At 51.5% G+C, this 17,226-nt stretch overlaps 2 protein-coding genes across 8 annotated transcripts; both read left to right on the top strand.

The window, feature by feature from the left end:
- Positions 1–3,099: 3,099 nt before the first annotated feature.
- LOC122369772 (aspartate aminotransferase, mitochondrial-like) lies at positions 3,100–4,928 on the top strand. The gene has a single exon (XM_043344736.1). It carries the CDS (start codon positions 3,180–3,182, stop codon positions 4,458–4,460), a length of 1,281 nt encoding a protein of 426 aa, XP_043200671.1. The 5' UTR covers positions 3,100–3,179; the 3' UTR covers positions 4,461–4,928.
- A 1,469-nt stretch (positions 4,929–6,397) lies between these two features.
- Positions 6,398–16,555, top strand: LOC122369773 (40S ribosomal protein S12, mitochondrial-like). Of its 7 annotated transcripts, none has more exons than XM_043344739.1 (5): positions 6,409–6,426; positions 6,744–6,928; positions 10,794–11,553; positions 11,957–12,072; positions 15,420–16,555. In XM_043344739.1, exons 3-5 carry the CDS (start codon positions 11,219–11,221, stop codon positions 15,692–15,694), a joined length of 726 nt encoding a protein of 241 aa, XP_043200674.1. In that variant the 5' UTR covers positions 6,409–6,426; positions 6,744–6,928; positions 10,794–11,218; the 3' UTR covers positions 15,695–16,555. The 7 variants fall into 7 exon arrangements, with proteins under 7 accessions (XP_043200676.1, XP_043200674.1, XP_043200672.1 ...); XM_043344738.1 differs by lacking the exon at positions 6,409–6,426 and adding an exon at positions 6,472–6,561; XM_043344740.1 differs by lacking the exon at positions 6,409–6,426 and adding an exon at positions 6,508–6,526.
- The last annotated feature ends 671 nt before the right edge of the window (positions 16,556–17,226 follow it).

Below are 17,226 nucleotides of genomic sequence, written 5' to 3'. Positions count from 1 at the left end.
AGCTGCCAAACTATTGCTTCCAAATAAAGTCGCTAGGAACAGCGGGGATCCCAAAAAGTAAACAAAAGTAAAAGTCTAAAAACAAGTCTAAAAAAACGCGTGCTTCCAAACGTTTTGGCAAAAGATCTAAAATCGTTAGATCTGCGCTGACGTCACACATTCAGAGGGGGCATTCTAATGCTTTAGCCCCTCCGAATTAGGCCATAGGGGCCAGGGTCCTGTTCGGGCAGCGCATCCTATTGCAAAATTTTGCACCACGCATGCGCAGTTGGGGTCTCTCGGGTGCCAAGCTCCGCCCTTCGGCGTATGACGTCACACGTGTGACGTAGGCTCGCGCAAAATCTTTCAGTTTTGCGCAAGAAGAAAGTAGTAGCTGCAGGAGGCGAAAGTGGCGCGGATTAAAGTTTACCCTCATATATTTCTTATTGTAAGTGGTTAATATGGTGTTATTTTGGTATCATTATCTTTCTTTTCAGTGGCACATTGCTATTAACCACATTTGAGCGCATTTTACTCAGTCATTGAGCGAAACACACCAGTCCATCCGCGTCACGGTTCGCCGCGTGTCGCGTGGCCCTCGGCTTTGCGGGCCGACGGAGAGGGGGCGGAGCATGGGCGCAGCCAGGCGGCTGACATCATCGCATGTGTGACTTCACACTCAGCAAAATATTTTGCGCGGACCCGAACAGGGCTCAGGGCTGCGGAGTCGATGGATTTACGGCGACTCCGACTCCGACTCCGGCTTTCAAAAACCAACTCCGACTCCGCAGCCCTGATAGGGGCCCTTCCTTAAGCCCGAAGGCTTGACTTCTGAACGGATCCTTCCGCTTTTGGGGCCCTGCCGGGCTCCAAATTGCCCTCGCTCTGCCCAAAAGTGGGGCCGAAGGACCCAGTTACGAACCCGTTTATGGCCCGGCACATCACTGAACCCGAAGGCTCGAACAAATCCTTCTGAACAGGCCCTTCCGCTTTTTGGTTCTGCCGGCCCCAAACTGTCCCTGGATAGGCCAAAAGCGGGCTCCTCCAACCCGCTTTCGGGCTGCCTAAGCCCTAACGGGCCCAGGGAGGGGCGACCGTCCCCGTCGCCCCCCCCCCCCGGATACGTCCCTGGTAGAAAACCAATAGGTCCGGCGAGGGTTAAGTTTAACATTAATGGGACCCTCCCACCTTCAAAAAAGTTAATGAATTGGCATGAAAGTGATGTCGCTCGGTTCAGAAAGAGCATCGACTCCGACTTCGGAGTCGAAGTCTGTGACTCCAGAAAACGATTTCGGTGCAGTGTCACAAAATTATATTAATGCTTCAGTGTTAGAGGGGAAAATTCCTCACCAAAAAAGGGATGAGGGTGCAGTGTCCCAAAATTTGTAGATGTGGGTGAGAAACGACATCGAAATGCAAATCATTTTCCACTCTCACCTCCAGTTTTCAAGCCCAATTTTCCACTCCCAATTCCACCGAGAAGGAGCAATTGCGGGAATGATTGTTTTACATCTGTCACAATTGTAGAAAGATTAATGTTTTTGATCATTTTCCCACTCTTTTTGGGCCTTACCTGACCGACAACTTTTCACTCTTCTTTTTTTTTTGGTCAGCAATTTTCCCCTCTGACACCCAAGCAAAAATATGATTTTGGTACACTGTGAGGGTGGTATGTTCTTGATAAGATTAGCGCCCCCCCCCCTTCCCCCGAATATAAAGAACAGAAGAAGGAAAGATTGCACACTTTTCTGTACAATGGTAGAATATGATGCGATCATGCGAGCAGATGCTCTTTCATGTGTGGTAAATTTCTCTTGAAAGTTGGAGGTCGGGGTGGAAAATTATTTTCATTTGGATGCCTTGTTCCACCCATATTGACAAATTTCGGTGACTCCAGCTCCGACTCTGGCCAGAACTTCAACTCTGACCGACTCCGCGACTCGGGCCCCGCAGTCCTCAGTCACACTACACAAAATAACTTCTAGGAAATCAGTTATACGGTTAACCCTCGCCCGTATTGGTGTTTTGCCAGCCGCGAACGTATAAGGGGGGGGGGGGGGTTCCGTTGGACCCTCCCCTTGCCGTCTCGCCCCTGATCAAGCTAGAGGTTTGCGGAAAAAACGAGCGTGTTGCCCTGATGAGAGGAAGCCGATGGTACCCAATTTTAAGGTTCTAGGTCATCGGTTGACCTTCCAGGTCAGGTCAATGACCCAAAAGTCGGGAAAATCGGGACCTGTTAGAACGTCGTAATTTGTGGTTGCCATGAGATTTTTCGGGGTGCTGATCGCGAATGTCATGTTAGTTTTGATCACAAATGATGTATTTATGCATTTAGGCCAGGTCGGGTCAGGTCAGGTCAGGTCAGGTCAGGTCAACCAGTAGGGGTCCTGTCGGGTATTCGCAGTGCGTGTCAACCGCCTCTGACAGCTTTGTTGCATGTTACGAAGGCACCAAAACTACTTCCTAAATGTTCATGTGGTTGCTAAATTCGAATTCAGCTCCAAAAACTAGCCTAGCAACATGTAAAACTCGAAAAAGTCAACCGAGGTCATCAAAGTTCAGTGACCTGACCTGACCTTCAGGTGACCTTGGCATCCACCCTAATGCATGGGGCATCATCAAATCACATGTTTGAACGCTTGAAACCACGAAAAGACTGCAAACGCGCGGCTAATGCGAGCCGACATACTCCGAATCGCGATTCCGGCCAAACATGGTCTCGAAAAGTAGGTCACAGGTCAAAGATCATTTGGGTCAGGATCATGAAATTTTCAGGGTAGGTGTAAAATAGATCAACGCGAGGGTACTGAAAGTTTCGTTGCGCTCGGCCGCTTTTTACGCGAGATATTTGCGAGAAACCTTAGTGGGGGGGGGGGGCTGCATCAACCCCCTGTGCCGGCGAGGGTGAACATTGCAGAATAAGACGTCACTTTTACTTCATTTCGGGCTGACCAGTCACAGGCTCTGTCCTCTGAATGGTTTTCGGTTAGCATGTGTGGAATGGATGGGGGAAGTGGTGCTGGAAATTTGCCAGATACTGCTGAAAACAAGGGGAGAGTAGCTCCCTTTTGGGCGCGTGGGTTGATTGCTGAGCAAATGATTGAACAGATCATATGAATGGATAGCTGGTTTGGAGTTATACAATATGATGGGCTGGCTGTTGTTTTACAGGCCGTCCCTGGTGCCGCCGGAGTTAGACCATGGCCCTGCTCAACTCGTCTCGCCGACTGGGCCTGAGCCTGCGGAGCGTGGCGACGCCGGCGGCGGCGCGATGCAGCTCCTGGTGGAGTAACGTCGAGATGGGGCCGCCGGACGCCATCCTCGGCGTCACGGAGGCCTTTAAGCGCGACACCAACCCAAACAAGATCAACCTGGGCGTCGGCGCCTACCGGGACGATAACGGCAAGCCGTTTGTGTTGCCGAGCGTGCGCACCGCCGAGAAGGAGCTGGTGGAGGCCATGATGGACAAGGAGTACGCCGGCATCACGGGCCTGCCCGACTTCTGCACCATGGCCGCCAACCTGGCGCTGGGCGAGGGCAACCGCTGGGTGCAGGACGGGCTCAACGTCACTACCCAGTGCATCTCGGGCACGGGCTCGCTGCGCGTCGGCGCCGAGTTCTTCTCAAAGTTCTTCACCGGCCCCAAGGTCGTGTGGCTGCCCACCCCTACGTGGGGTAACCACATTCCCATCTTCAAACACGCCGGCATGGAGGTGCAGCATTACCGCTACTACGACCCCAGCACGTGTGGCTTCGACTTCGAGGGCGCCATGCAGGACATCGCCAAGATGCCGGAGCGCTCACTCATCATGCTGCACGCCTGCGCGCACAACCCGACCGGAGTCGACCCGCGGCCCGAGCAGTGGAAGGAGATGTCCAGCCTCATCCACAAAAAGAACATCTTCCCCTACTTTGACATGGCGTACCAGGGCTTCGCGTCGGGCGACTGCGAACGGGACGCACAGGCCGTGCGCCAGTTCCTTAACGATGGCCACTGCATCGCGCTGTCGCAGTCGTTCGCCAAGAACATGGGCCTGTACGGCGAGCGTGCCGGCGCCTTCAGCCTGATCTGCTCGGACAAGGAGGAGGCGGCGCGGGTCATGTCCCAGGTGAAGATTCTCATCCGGCCGATGTACTCCAACCCGCCCATCCACGGCGCGCGCATCGTCAGCAAGATCCTGGGCACGCCGGCGCTGAAGCAGCAGTGGCTGGGCGACGTCAAACTCATGGCCGACCGCATCATCGGCATGCGCACCAAGCTGCGCGACGGTCTGGCGCGCGAGGGCAGCACGCGCAACTGGCAGCACATCACCGACCAGATCGGCATGTTCTGTTTCACGGGCATGAAGCCGGACCAGGTGGGGCGGCTGACGAGCGAGTTCAGCGTCTACCTGACCAAGGACGGCCGCATCTCCATGGCCGGCGTCACTTCCGGCAACGTCGACTACCTGGCGCACGCCATGCACCAGGTGACCAAGTAGGACGGCCGCTGCACCGGCAGGTAGGTAGGTGCGAGCGACCAGAGGTGCTCAGGTGGCGGCCGCTGCGACAGCGCGCTGTGTTGTTATAAATGTCGCTGGTGGATGCAGTGACGGTCTCTGTGATGCAGTGACGGTCCCTCCGACCCAGTAACCGTCTTGATAACAGTGACGGTCTGTGTGACATAGTGACCGTTTCTGTGGCTCAGTGATGCTTCCTGTGACGCAGTGACGGTCCCTGTGACACAATGAGGGTTTCTGTTACGCAGTGACGTTCTACGCTGCCAGACTAGTTTATTTTACGGATGTGGCACGATGGGATTTCCACGACGGAGAGTCTGTCAACGCGAATGTCTCTGCTTTTTTAAGGCATATAGGGTTTTTCTCTTGGCAGTGAAAAGTGTGTTATTTGGAGGTATTTCTGTGTAAAGGAGGATGATTGTAGAATACATTACGATTGGCGCGGTGTAATTGCTCTGTTTTTATTTTGTCTTGTTGCTGATAAGGTAGCGTACGCTAAACAAGGGAGATGAAAATGCTGCATTGGGCCGATAAATTGAGTACCTTCAAATACATGGCACGCACAAAGTTTACTGACCACGGTGACAGCACTTGCACTTTATTTATATGTACAGGTACTATGTTGACCGACACAGCCTTCTACCATCGCTCTGCAGTCATGCTGGAGTAGTGCGCTGCAGCCACACTACCTGTGCAGCCGCTCGGCTACTGCCGTCCGAGCCCATCCCGTTCCGAGCCGGTGACTCCGCCACGTGCCGTCCGCTCTGGCTGCCGCAGCGCGCCGCGCCGGCCCGGCACTTTTCCCTTCCCAGTGGAGGTGCCCCTCTACGCTGTGTCCCCGGCTCATTTAAATCGCGCACATGGACCCGACAGCTGCCCGTGGTGGTACACATTTACAAGTGTTGCAGCCGCTGCGATCTGCATACAGCGCGGCCGGGTCGGCGGCGGCGCCGTTAGCCGTGGACGGGGTGTCGCGCTCAGTGTGGCTGGCGGCGGGCCGACCCGGTGGGCACGGGCCCGCCGCGTGGACGCCCGGCGGCCTCCCCGCCACGCCAGCTATAGTTAGAAGCCCCGCCTCGAGGCGGCCCGGCCCGCACGGCTCGACAGCAGACGCACCAATCGGGCGACGAAAAAAAGGCGTCACGGGATGCCAAGCCGGGAAGGGCACTCGATAGATAATGATAACAGCTCTGAAAGAATGTCGTGCTGTAACATAACTAGCATCGTACCTATATGAGCGTCCCAAGCAAATGTTACGACGGTATGCCAAAATAACTGCAAGTTTTATGCTAGTGACGTTTGATGTTGGTAAACCTTCACACCTACCAATTTAACTCGTCCCCCCTGACCGCTGGGCGCTGGGGCTCCTTGGCTTGATTCACTCTACTCATTCCCACTCCCGACGGAGCCTGAGTTCCTACTTATAAGTACTGCCTGTTCAGCTCCTGGGCCCTATCTTAGAAATGTCGCAAAATGGGTTTAGCAGAGAGCAGTGAATGCCGCGATGATCATCTAGCAGGTGACAAAGGACATAGCTTCATCGATTTTCAGGGCTACCGAGTACCGAATGACGTGGCACAGGTCAGGAGTCAGGTCAAAGAAGTTAGTTTGCAACTTTTTCTTACTTTATGTATATTGTATAGTGAAGGTAGGTAAATAGATGTGTTTTTGCAATTTTTGCCGTCAGCTGGGTTAGCTGTCCCGTTTCAGTTGTCACAGGTTCTGCAATCATGGAACCATAAGTAGTATAAAGGCAGTATGTAGTGTACCAGTTACACAATCCACGGGTGTCGGGAAACAAGCACACGAACACTAGGCACAGTAGTTTGTCAATTGTAAAGGCTTTTCCTGCTGACACCTCCGGAAGAAATATATGGAAGCACTTTTCCTTCTTTCTAAAATTTGGTAGCGGTGCTTTTACGACGCAGACGTTTCGTAACCTACGCATGTTGAACGATAGAGTTCAGTGCAAGGCCATCTATAGAGTTCAGTGGTTGAACGCAAGGCCCTGTGATACAATTACGTACATCAACATTACTAATCAATCAGTAATCGATTTTGGTAATTTTTCACTGCCGTCGAGGTACCTATCTTTATTGACAATGTATACTTTTATTTGATATTCTTCTAAGTTCTATGTACCGTGATTTGATGCTCCAGTTGAGCTGAGCCTGGGCAGTTGAGACAACAATACCAACCTGAACCACACATTTGCATTTTTGGCAAGCCACGTTCTAACATCTACCCCTACTTTGACCTGTCAAGCAAATGTGGGATACAAACTGAGCAATGCTGAGCAACCAGTAGCCAGCCATATTTACCTCAGTATCAGTTCATAATGTTGTATTGATCTGGATGTGAAATCGGAATTACCATCATCTAAGATTCCGGCACTTCTGGAACGTTTCATTCTGACAGCGATCCATTTGGATTGAATCATTCATCACAAGGTAAGAACTTCAATGTTTAATTCTGCAGCATGTGTTTTGGTAAAATGGCATGGTTGTTCTTATCAATAAATCTATCAAATCCCATGTTTGGAAGCATATAGATTCACATGTTACATGGGGTTATTAAATTGTGTCCAACCTTCAAGGCACGTAGAATTGTAGACAGTAGGTACCTAAGTGGCATCTCTGTCTCTGCATTGTTGTGTCCCATCATCCCATTTTGAAGAGAGCTATTTTGAGCACATTCTCACAGGAGATGCATGTAACTTATTACCTGAAAACCATGCTACTACTTTTAGTTGTCTGTCAAAATGATTGTGTCTAATTGCAAATGAATATTTTTAACAGTGATTTATCTACCAAAGAAAGATGAATGAATGTATATTTGAGTGAATATCTGTTCTTACTTAACCCTCGCCCGTACAGGGTAACAGGGGGGGGTCGAATGGACCCCCCCCCCCATAGTTTTTTCGCGAATAACTCGCGTAAAAAGCGGCTGATCGCGACGATACTTTCAGTACCCTCGCGTTTATCAATTATACACCTTGACCTACCCTGAACATTTCATGACCTTGACCCAAATGACCTTTGACCTATGACCTACTTTTCGAGACCATGTTTGGTCGTAATCGCGATTCGGCGTATGTCGGCTCGCATTAGCCGCGCGTTTGCAGTCTTTTCGTGGTTTCAAGCGTTCAAACATGTGATATGATGTTGCCCCCATGCATTAGGGTGGTTGTCAAGGTCACCTGAAGGTCAGGTCAGGTCATTGACCTTTGATGACCTCGGTTCACTTTTTCGAGTTTTACATGTTTCCAGACCAGTTTTTGGAGCTGAATTCGAATTTAGCAACCATATGAACATTAAAGAAGTAGTTTTGGTCCCTTCGTAACATGTTACGAAACTGTCGGAGGCGGTTGACACCTACTAGGAATACCCGGCAGGACCCCTACTGGTTGACCTGACCTGACCTGATCTAAACTGGACTAAATGCATGAAAAGATCATCTGTGATCAAAACTAACATGATATTCGTGATCAGCACCCCGAAAAACCTCATAGAAGCCACGCTTTACGACGTTCTAACAGGTCCCGATTTTCCCGACTTTTGGGTCATTGACCTGACCTGCAAGGTCAACCAATGACCTAGGACCCTAAAATTGGATATCATCGGCTTTCTCTCGTCACGGGCAACACGCTCGTTTTTTCCGCGAAGCTCTAGCTCGATCAGGGGCGAAACGGCAAGGGGGGGGGGGTCCAACGGACCCCTCCGCATACGTTCGCGGCTGGAAAAACACCAATACGGGCGAGGGTTAAAGGTACATAAATGTACCTAGTTGAAAATATAGCATGCAACATTCTCTGTTCATTGTTTCTTTCAGCAATTTCCACCCACCCAGCTATTTGGGTAAACTATGTATGAACTAACATTTGCTGTAAGAGTTATGATTTTTGGGAACCATTCTCATGATAAAGAATAAATAGATGGAGGGCCGATGCGTCAACAAATAAATCAAGCCGATAGTAATAGATATAATGGATTGCAAGCTGTCCCGTTGTCGGACATTGGCCATTGGGCAGGAGTCGCAGCCGGCATGCTGTGCTTACATACTATTGCACGTCTTCTCTACGTGGCCCTGCGCTCGAAGTTGCATAGTTGCAAAGTGCCTGCAGACACTGAAGTCATGAGCGGCAAGACACCGGCAGGCGGGGGGCGCGGGCGCTGACCGCTCTCCTGTGGCCGTGTTGCAGGGATGATCTCGCTGCTGGCTCGACTGACGGCCGCGGTCCGGCCGGCGCTCTCTGGGTGCCCGGCGAGCGGCGTGCAGCGGATGCTCTCCACCGCGCCGTGCCCGCTGCTGCGGCGGGCGCCGGCGCTGCAGCAGGCCCCTCTGACGCCGCTGAGCGCCGCCGCCGCCGGCTGCCGCGCCATCTCGCTGGAGACCCTGCACCGGCGCCTGCAGAACCCCAAGCGGCGCATCAAGAAACGGCCGCTGGACGGCAACCCGCAGATGAAGGGCGTCGTACTCAAGACGCTCATCAAGAAGCCCAAGAAGCCCAACTCTGCGAACCGGCGCTGCTGCCTGGTGCGACTCAGCAACGGCAAGGAGATGATCGCCTACATCCCGGGCGAGGGCCACAACCTGCAGGAGCACAACATCGTCCTGGTGCGCGTCGGCCGGCTCCGGGACGTTCCCGGCGTCAAAATCAAGTGCATCCGCGGCAAGTACGACCTCTCGCACGTCGTCAAGAAGTCAAATGCGTGAATAGGGTCCCTCGAAGTCTGTTAGCGGTGTCAACGTAATGCGACTTTTTAATACAGTATATCTGTGTGGATCGAGCGTTTAAGTCTGGGATTAAATCCGCCATTTTAACGAATGAAATATGGCCCTATAGTGTAATACGATGCATCAAGAACGGTTCACGCTAGGCAACCAGGGTAGCTTATGTTTAACCTAATTCCTGTGTAGCTAGCTTGCACGTTGCTTGACCTGCGTAGTTATTCAGTTCACTTGGCAACTGACGACTGTGGCGAAGGAAGACCCACGCTAGATCCAGGAGAACCGCGTCACCGATCGCCATCTACCTGTGATACGTTCAACTGCCAATGTCGAAGATACCGAGATATAATGAGTGAAGACTTGGGAGCTTACTACTATTTCGCCAAGTTTGATAGCGCTACGGCTACGCCTACCGTTCCCTACGCTGCGCCGGTTGGGAGTCCGATCGTCACACTACGAGATGGGGTGTTTTTTCATCCCCTGTTGATAAGCTGAGCACATTCAAAGTAAACTTTTGCATTGCTCTAGCATGCCATTCATCAAACGTTCTTGTCGAAAAACTTCTGGCGTCCTTCTCGTGACTTAGCATGGCATTGTAAATGTAAGGTGGGGTAACTGGTGCAATAATTCTGTCAAACATTTGATAGAAAAGTTATTGATGTTTTAAAGTTTAAAATGTTTTTACCGAAAGAGGTGCAATTTTATACACATTCTCTTACGTATTGCCTTATGTCTGATGAAAAATGTATTTAAGTGATGCGACCTCAAGCCACGGATATGAAAACTAGATAAATATTAGATGAGTCATGTTAGTCTAATTAGTCTGGGGCGAACATGTGCTTCTCCGTGGGTTTAGTCTAGAGATGTCAATCGGATGCCAACTTTTTGGTATACCGATACCAAACCGATACTAACTTGGTATTTGGTATTTCAATCGTAATGTGTTTGGTAATTTGTTGGTATCATAAGCCCTCACTAATGTATAAGAGGCTAATAAATCGGTAAAAAGTTGGTATTACCCTCAGTTTCCCAAGTTGGTTTGGTTTCGGGATTTCCCGTGGTTTTGGTTGGTATTTGGTTTGGTATCGGTATTCCGATTTTCCGTAACTGACATCACTAGTTTAGTCATTGCAAATGCCCTGGTGACCTGACATGGGGCTTGGAATCTTCACGTGTTCGAAAAGATGCATCATGATGTTTGTAAAAGCAAAGGTGCTAGGCACCATGCATGCATATCAGGGCCGTTTTCGCAGTTTTCCCAAACAGAGTTGCTTTCATTTGTCGGCTCTTACCACCTTTGTCCGTCCGTGATTGGCTGTTCCCGCCAGCTGCGGCACCCACCCAGCCCGGCGCTGTGCGGCGACCGGTCACCGTCCCGCCCCGGTGCTGAGGTGCTGACCGCCTGCCGCCCCGGCGCTGTGCGGTGACCGGTCACCGTCCCGCCCCGGTGCTGAGGTGCTGACCGCCTGCCGCCCCGGCGCTGTGCGGTGACCGGTCACCGTCCCGCCCCGGTGCTGAGGTGCTGACCGCCTGCCGTCCCGGCCCGGCGCTGTGCGGTGACCGTCCGCCATCTGGCCGTTGCAGATCCGCCGGCCATGGGCCATGGGTCGCCACAGTGAGCTGCAGCGCTCCGTGCTCGCGCTGTACCGACAGTGCCTGCGCGCCGCCGCTCATAAACCGGGCGCCGCCGCCGCCGTCCGCGCAGAGTTCCGCCGCAACGCCGACGTGCCGCGCCTCGAGGTGATGCGTATCGAGTTCCTGCTGCGACAGGGCCGCCGCAAGCTGCAGATGCTCCAGGATCCGCACGTGTCGCAAATGGGCCAGTTCCGCAGCGACGACCAGTGACCAGCGTCTGCAAGCTGAGCGGTTTAGCGGCTTACAGGATACAGCAGCACGGTTTGGACTGCTGATAAGACAGGACTCTGAGGAGGGCTGAGTTAGCATCACGAGCTGACGGTTTATCATCTGGCCTACTCCCTTTGCCACATTAAAGACTCTTCCACCGCACGATGAGCCGGCTGGTGCGTGTGCGCCACCTGGGTCTGGTCAGCTACTCGGCCGGCCTGGCCGCCCAGAGGGCAGCACTGTCGGCCCACCAGGCGGCGCTGGCGGCGGGCGGGCCGGCGCCTCACGAGCTGCTGCTGCTGGAGCACAGGCCCGTGTACACGGTGGGCCGGCGGCAGCAGGGCGCCGACACGGCCGCAGAGGAGGCGCGCCTGCGCCGGCTCGGCGCCGAGTTCGAGCGCACCGGCCGCGGCGGCCTCATCACCTTCCACGGGCCCGGCCAGCTGGTCGCCTACCCGATGCTGAACCTGCGACAGCTGGGCGTGCCTGGCCCCAGGAGGTGAGACAATCACACACAGCAGACAGGGCGTCCCAGTCCCAGCGGGTAAGGACGATACACGGCAGACAGGGCGTCCCAGCCCCAGCGGGTAAGGACGATACTCAGCAGACAGGGCGTCTCTGACTGCAAAAGGTGAAATAAGGGAACGTGGAAAATTAGTGCTACCGGCCTCACAAAGTGAGAAAGCGAAATAGTAAATGCGGCACACGTGTAGGGGTCGGCTGGATGTCGTACTGCTGGTGCGTGAATGTGAAAGATGCAGGGAAACTATTCATCCATCATGTGTTAAAATCGCGTGTGAACATAGTCCGGCCGATATATCCGTAGTGGGGCCGTTGGCTCGCTGCAGCCCGCGCTGTGTCTCTGATCTCTGAGTGGTGTCGGCTGCCCTCTCTGTCTCTAGGTACGTCTGCCTCCTGGAGCAGGCCATCATCGACGTCTGCGGTCAGCTCGGTGTGTCGGCGGCCACCTCTCCACACACGGGCGTCTGGGTGGGCGACAACAAGGTCTGCGCGCTCGGTAAGTGATGTGACGGGGCTCAGAGGGTGCCCAGTGCCCACCTGTGACCTGGCCGAGACGGTACTGAACTGACCGAGACGGTACTGAACTGACCGAGACGGTACTGAACTGACCGAGACGGTACTGAACTGACCGAGACGGTACTGAACTGACCGAGACGGTACTGAACTGACCGAGACGGTACTGATTACTGAACTGACCGAGACGGTATTGAACTGATCGATACGGTACTGAACTGACCGAGACGGTACTGAACTGACCAATGCGGTACTGAACTGACCGAGACAGTACTGAACTGACCGAGACGGTACTGAACTGACCGAGACGGTACTGAACTGACCGAGACGGTACTGAACTGACCGAGACGGTACTGAACTGACCGAGACGGTACTGAACTGACCGAGACGGTACTGACCCGAGACGGTACTGAACTGACCGATACGGTACTGAACTGACCGAGACGGTACTGAACTGACCGATACGGTACTGAACTGACCGAGACGGTACTGAACTGACCGAGACGGTACTGAGCTGACCGAGACGGTACTGGACTGACCAATACGGTACTGACCCGAGACGGTACTGACCCGAGACGGTACTGAACTGACCAATACGGTACTGACCCGAGACGGTACTGACCCGAGACGGTACTGAACTGACCAATACGGTACTCACCTGTTTGAAGCGGTACTGAACTGACCGATGCGGTGCTGAACTGACCGATACGGTGCTGCTGAACTGACCGAGACGGTACTGAACTGACAGAGGCGGTACTCACCTCTTTAAGGCGGTACTTACTATGCATTTCAGACCCCATGAGACCCTGTTTTTTGGCGATAATTTATTTAATATTTGTCCAATTTGCTTCAAATTTTCGCAATGGACATTTCAGCTCAAGCGCCAATTTTCATCAATATGGTCTCTTAACAAAATATTAAATCTAAGGGTACTTGTCGTTGCCTCGTAATGTTAAAATCGGCTCCGTAAATCCGTCAGTGGAGTAGAGGCTATCCGTGCGTACGCATGACGTCACAAACACGTGACCATTAAGCTCCGCCCTCCCGGCGGACGGGGCGGTGACCTTGGCCGGTCAGTCGGCTGCGTGGAGCGGGCGGCGGTGGCTGCCGCACCGGGGCGGCTCGCATGGAGCGTAGCTGCTAGTGGTGTCAATCGGAACTTGAATCTTCGGAATTCCGATTTTGTCCAATGTCCAATTCGGAATTCGGTTGGACAATGACAGCAGACTTTGGACAACTTTGGACAATCGCTTGCTACACCTCAACATTTTTATAAAGTAATCGTGTTTAGCATTGATTGGCTATTAGAAAGCTCAGCTTTCGATATGATTACCACTTTTGAGCTGGTAACGATACATTAAAAGCAAATTAATTAACGGTGTTGGGTGTAAACTATTGCGTAGATGTCGGACATCTTTGGACAAATGGCTGGCTTGGACATTTTTGGACGGAAAGTCGACGTAAGTATTGGACATTGGACGGACATTGGACATATGTTTTCTGAAATTGACATCACTAGTAGCTGCCGTGCAGTTGTTGCAGCCGTAACTTCATCGAATGAGCAAAAAAAAGCGCGCATAAGTAACGCACTAGCTGAAGCCCTTGACTTTGTATTCATCACAAATGTAGGTACTTCCTGTTCAGTCACAAAAATATAAAATTCCACACAAGATTCGGGGCTTGTGAAAAACGCACAAAAGACGCTGTTGATTTCAAGTGGTTGCGTAAAATTATGTATCAGGTCAGACTACGTCCAAATTACAAAAAAAAATGTGTTTCTTAATTCTACACCTTTTAAGTCTGAACATTTTTATGTTTCTAGAGCTCTGTAGGCCTGACAGCTCTTCCTGCGAAACCTTTCCCGTATACTGCTGCCCGATCCCGTATAGTGCTCAACGTCCGCCTGCCACATTCTTATTTCTTTTTGTGCACGCCGCGATAAAGGACAATTCGACCACACGACACATCACGCTTCTGCTCCACCCGGCGCCCCGCACCGCTTTACGAATCACGAATACGGTCGTCTCGCTGAAGTGATGCCCCAGGCAATCGGCCGCGCCCGCGACATCAGTCTTCATTCTACTTTGTTGCTTGCTTTGTGCGCCTTCCTCAGAAACATTTATTGAAGCTGCCAAATATATCAATATTTTTGGGTCACGTGGAGGCTTACGTATGATCTCACAGGTAATCGGGTATAGTGACCTAACCCAACCTGACGATCAGATAGGTGCAACTCCGGCGTAAATAAGTGCCCAGAGTCCAAGAGTTCATCTATCTTTTCTTTTACGGCCGGTTCGGTCCTATAATTGATCTTACTCTGATTCTGAGGCCAGTTTTACCAACAGAAAAATAGCCGCCTGCCGGAAATTTTCACCTAAAGACCGCTTCACATACCGCATACGCTATGGGCACGTAATCAGATAGGGCTTTGCTTTTTACGGTCCGTATCTGAACCAGTCTCCGCAAAAAAAAAAAAAAATCGGCAGGCGGCTATTGTTCTGTTGGATAAAACTGGCCTCTGATCATTATGAATATTGAGCTGGTTCGACGTTAAAATACCAAAATATGGAGAAGAGAACACCACTGCCTTCGAACGGATAGTTTTGGGCTTTCGTCCCGAAACAACTTTGCCAGCTCCATTGTCACCAGTATGCGGTCCTGATGCGACCTCTCCGCGGTGCTGACGCCGACTGAAACGGCATAGACCCATCGCGGTCACGGCCAGTGGGCGGAGTTAAGCTGGGCCCGGCGTAACGTGATTGGCCAGCGCTCCTATCCAATCCGGTGCGGCAGCGAGCGAGCCTCTATCCGGGTGCAAAAACTGATTAACATTACGAGCCAACGACAAGTGCTCTAAATTTTGATATTTTGTTAAGAGACCATATTGACAAAAATTGGCGCTTGAGCTGAAATACCGTATGCCAAAATTTCAAGCTGATTGGACAAAAATTGGAGAAATTATCGCCGAAAAACAGGGTCTCATGGGGTCTGAAATGCATAGTAGCTGACTGAGACTGTGCTCGCCTGAAACGGTACTGAACTGAACTGACCGAGACGGTACTCACCTGGGATACCGATAGCCTCACAGAGGTCCTCGATATTCGTATTTGCGCATGTGTTAGTGATGACACTACAGTGAAAAAATTCGAACCATTTTTTTTTTACTGGTGAGTTTCATTGCTACAATGTAGTGTTTTGTGTTATCGCATTTTTCAATGATGTTGTTTCCTATCCCCATTGGCTCTCGCAGTGCTATATTTCCGTCCGTCTTTGTGTACCTGCCGTCCGCGGTGCGGCGCTCTTCTGACGGAGCTGCCGTGTCGCCGACAGGGATTCACCTGACGCAGCGCGTGCTGACCTCGCACGGCCTGGCGCTCAACTGCTCCGTCGACCTCGACTGGTTCCGGCACATCGTGCCGTGCGGCATCGCCGACAAGTTCGTCACCTCGCTGACAGCCGAGCTGGGCCGCCCCGTGGCCGTGGCAGAGGCGGCGCCGCTCGTGGCCGAGGCGCTGGCGGCCCGCCTCGGCTGCCGGCTGGTCTGGGAGGACGGCGACCGGCCGGCCAGTGACGTCAGCGCCGCTCAGCCAATCACCGCCGAGTGACGCCGGCCGAGTCGCGCCAGCCGAGTTTGTCCGGTATTTATAGTGTTTGCTAGCTACTAACTGGGCATTTCCACATTTTATGAAATTGCTAAACCTGTAGCGGTGCGCTGTGAGTTGTGAAGTGAAATGGGATGTGTGGTCGCATGTTGGGTGGCCGGTGGGATGGGAGTTATGACGGTGAAATGTGAGCTGGTATCTGTGATGGGTTGGAACAGTAAAATGTGCGACTGTATGAGCGATGGGATGGTGATAGATAACAGGCGTTATTTCACACTCAGGCTAGACATAGTCTGTAGGTGAGTAAAGTAAGTCAGTTACCTCAGCTAGGGGGTCGAGGCAGGGTATAAACCATTGAAGGATGGTTAAAAACCATGCAGCCACAAGACGCAAAAAGAGCCGTGATATATCAATCAGACGTAGGTACCTACCGTGTTATCGTCCAAACTTCAAGCTTCTAAGTTGTGTGTTGCACCACACAGCGGTCGGTGCCATGGCACCGCGGTCGGTAGACTCACAGTGTATATAAATATATAAAAGGTAGACTGTAGCTGAACCCAAGGCCTGAGCCAGAGGGCTGAACCCGAATTTTAGCTTATTAGGTATTCAATAATTTAACACGTTTGGCAAAAAAGCATGACACATTTAGGCCTCTTATGCTAAATTTTGTCCTGAAAATTCGCTTAGTACCTAACTATCTGACGTGGAATAAATATCGGTAATATACGATCACTGTTTTGCTATTTATAGCTGTTGCGATGCTTTCTAATTCTATCTGTATTTTGCCTGTCTTGGGAATGCTTGCTTTGGAGTTTAGTGATGCGACAGTAAATGGAGAAATGAATAGATAGATGTGCCTAGGCATCGTTTTTTTACCTCAACCAAGATGCTTGAACCCTTGCTCCCCTGGCTAAAACAGGGAGGGCTAGAATCGAAATTCGACACCGATACGTCGTCGTCTTCGAACTTCGAAGGACGAAAAAGTTCTCTATATACCGTGGACGAAAAGAGTGGAGGCGTCTCAGTCTGGTCCGTCTTATCGGCGGCCGCATACGATATAGAGAGCTGTCGCCCGTCATCGAGAAAAAAGGCTGTGTTATCAGGTAAGTAATAGTAGAACGAATGAGTAATAAATCGTATTGTGTAGCAACTAGCCATCGTTCTCTCCGTTGAACTAGTGGCTGACGTGATTCAATGGTGTTTACATATACCGGGGTTACATGAGCAAGTAAATGCGTATCAGGAACGGATTTTCCTATTCGCTCACCATTAGGGTGCATCAAACGCCCCACTTTTTCGAAAAATTTCTACGAACCCCCTGTCACCAAAATTAATTTGTTACGTATCCTAAATGTATCAACCATGCCAAATTTCAAGAATTTCTGAAGCCATCTAGGGGGTCCGCATCGACCCTAAAGTTAACGAAATTTCATAAATTTGATCATTAATGGCGCTTAATTACAAATTATTTAAAATTATTCTTAGGTCAAAATATATTTTAGAATCGCTAATCATTGCAAGTGCTATCCTAAAAC

Source organism: Amphibalanus amphitrite, unplaced genomic scaffold (assembly GCF_019059575.1).
Source record: "Amphibalanus amphitrite isolate SeventyFive unplaced genomic scaffold, NRLGWU_Aamphi_draft 001070F_arrow, whole genome shotgun sequence".
NCBI lineage: Eukaryota > Metazoa > Arthropoda > Thecostraca > Balanomorpha > Balanidae > Amphibalanus > Amphibalanus amphitrite.
This window is presented reverse-complemented; position numbering and strand designations above follow the sequence as displayed.

Coding starts and splice junctions, on each gene's coding strand:
- LOC122369773 (XM_043344739.1), top strand. CDS start 11,219: ATGAGCCGGCTGGTGCGTGTGCGCCACCTGGGTCTGGTCAGCTACTCG. Junction 11,554..11,956: donor GGCGTGCCTGGCCCCAGGAG/GTGAGACAATCA, acceptor CTCTGTCTCTAG/GTACGTCTGCCTCCTGGAGC. Junction 12,073..15,419: donor CAACAAGGTCTGCGCGCTCG/GTAAGTGATGTG, acceptor TGTCGCCGACAG/GGATTCACCTGACGCAGCGC.
- LOC122369772 (XM_043344736.1), top strand. CDS start 3,180: ATGGCCCTGCTCAACTCGTCTCGCCGACTGGGCCTGAGCCTGCGGAGC.